General features: G+C 40.5%; 1 protein-coding gene across 2 annotated transcripts in view; it reads right to left on the bottom strand.

Annotated features, from left to right (window-relative positions):
• CLIC4 (chloride intracellular channel 4) overlaps window positions 1–2,274 on the bottom strand; it is a 120,694-nt gene that overhangs the window by 26,353 nt on the left and 92,067 nt on the right. For both annotated transcript variants that reach the window (XM_011977876.1, XM_011977877.1), the window contains exon 3: window positions 1,745–1,870. In XM_011977876.1, the coding sequence (XP_011833266.1) occupies window positions 1,745–1,870 (126 nt within the window). The remainder of the gene's footprint in view (window positions 1–1,744; window positions 1,871–2,274) is intronic.

The raw sequence follows: 2,274 nt of genomic DNA, 5'->3' as shown, positions 1-2,274 counted from the left end.
ACCTAGTGAAGATGCTAAGAACATTGATGAAATGACAACAAGGAATTTAGAATATTACATCAACTTAGTTGTTCAAACAGCAGGAGGGTTTCAGAAGATGGATTCTAATTTTGAAAAAGGTTCTACTGTGGGTAAAACACTATCAAACGGGGCGTATGTTCTCAGGAACTCTTGAGACTAGCCTCAGGCAAAGAATATTTATTTAAAAATTTTTAAATGCTATCAAACAGTATTGCATATTACAGAGAAATCTTTCATGAAAGGAAGAGTCCATCAATGTAGAAAAATTCATTGTTGTCTACTTCAAGAAATTGCCACAGTCACCCCAACCAGCAACCACCATTCTGATCAGTCAGTGGCCAGCAACATCAACGCAAGACCCTCATCGGCAAAAAGATTGACTTGCTGAAGGCTCAGATAACCATTAGCATTTGTCAACAATGATTTTTTTTTTCTTTTTTTTGAGATGGAGTTTTGCTTTTGTCACCCAGGCTGGAATGCAGTGGCACAATCTCAGCTCACTACAACCTCCACCTCGCGGGTTCAAGCGATTCTCCTGCCTCAGCCTCCTGAGTAGCTGGGATTACAGGCATGTGCCACCATGCCCGGCTAATTTTGTATTTTTAGTAGAGATAGGGTTTCTCCATGTTGGTCAGGCTGGTCTCAAACTCCCAACATCAGGTGATTCGCCTGCCTCGGCCTCCCAAAGTGCTGAGATTACAGGCATGAGCCACCGCACCCAGTCTGGCAAAAAAGTATTTTTAAATTAAGGTATATGCAATATTTTCAGACATAATGCTATTATTGCACACTTAAAACACTACAGTATACTACTATAAATATAACTTTTACATGCACTGGGAAACCAAAAATTTCATGTGACTCATTTTATTCCAGTATTCATTTTATCACAGTGGTGTGGAACCTAACCCGCAATGGTCTGGAACCATACCCTTCAGGGTATGCCTATAATTATTTTAGACCCCTCTGTCTCAATAATCCCATTCCTGGAAAATATATCTGGACATGGAGGGCAAGAGTCAAGTTAACCAGCATGAAAGGTTTGGGTCAGTAGAAACAAAACATGTCAATTTTCAGGATCATGAAACTGGAAAAGCCTAAAAGAAACAAATAATGCTTTGAACCTATGCCAAGATTGTAGTATGATGCAAAACTGCATATTTGCAATTTAGGTAACTATCATTACAGTACATCCAGGACCTAGACGTCTGGAACATCTCAAAGAAATAAGTAAATAAAAACTCTCAATCCTAGGGACACGGTCTGAAAAGTCGAAAATTCCCTTGGATTATGGCTTTAGAAAGTTAACTTTAAAATGAACTGAAATCAAATCTCATAGCAGTCTGTGCCACACTCCTGCTAAGATGATTTTTACTGGGTTCAGCTGAAATGTGTCTTTCCCCACTCCTTCTCCTCTTTAAACTTCTCTCTCAGTTTGAGACCTACTGCCCAGAAATAACCAGTCTTTCCTGATCTATCACACACATCCCAAATCTGTTTTTATCATGTACTCTACAGCTTAGACAAATCCCCATCTTTCTTAGTATGGCTTATTGGCCTAGCTGGAAGCCAATTCTTTTATCTGTGTAACATTAATTATAAGAAACATAGAAGAGAGTCCTAGTCATTCCAAATTAATGCTGTGAGAAAGATCTCTACAGACAAGTAACACAAGCTTCAAAGAAGTGACAATATTTTCATACATATTTTCTTTGATACTCACTTGGGAGGGCATAAGACTTCTTCAAGAAATTCCTCAATCTTATTTACATCCGTTTTGACTTCACTGTTGAAAGTTATAAATGGTGGGTGGGTCCCGGGAGCCAAGTTCTGCAGGTCTGCAGGCTTCCTGTTGGGCAAAATATTGGTCAAAATCAGATCATTTTTTACTCTAAAACACCAATAATACTTTAAATTCTCAAATTTGGCCAGGCACGGTGGCTTGCATCTGTAATCGTAGCACTACGGGAGGCTGAGGTGTGAGATTGCTTGAGCCCAGGAGTTTGAGACCCAGCCTGGGCAACATGGTGAGATCCTATCTCCACAAAATATAAAAAATTAGCCAGGCATGGTGGTGCATGCCTACAGTCCCAGCTACCAGGGAGGCTGAGGTGGGAGGATCACTTGAGCCTGGGAAGTTGAAGCTGGAGTGAGCCATGATTGCACCACTGCACTACAGCCTGGGTGACAGAGAGACCCTATCTCAAAAAGAAAATAAATAAATTGTCCAGGCGTGGTGGCTTACGTCTGTAA

This window comes from Mandrillus leucophaeus, unplaced genomic scaffold (assembly GCF_000951045.1).
Source record: "Mandrillus leucophaeus isolate KB7577 unplaced genomic scaffold, Mleu.le_1.0 Scaffold185, whole genome shotgun sequence".
In the NCBI taxonomy this organism is placed as follows: Eukaryota; Metazoa; Chordata; class Mammalia; order Primates; family Cercopithecidae; genus Mandrillus; species Mandrillus leucophaeus.
The sequence above is the reverse complement of the archived record's forward strand: the minus strand, read 5'-3'. Positions and strand labels throughout refer to the sequence as shown.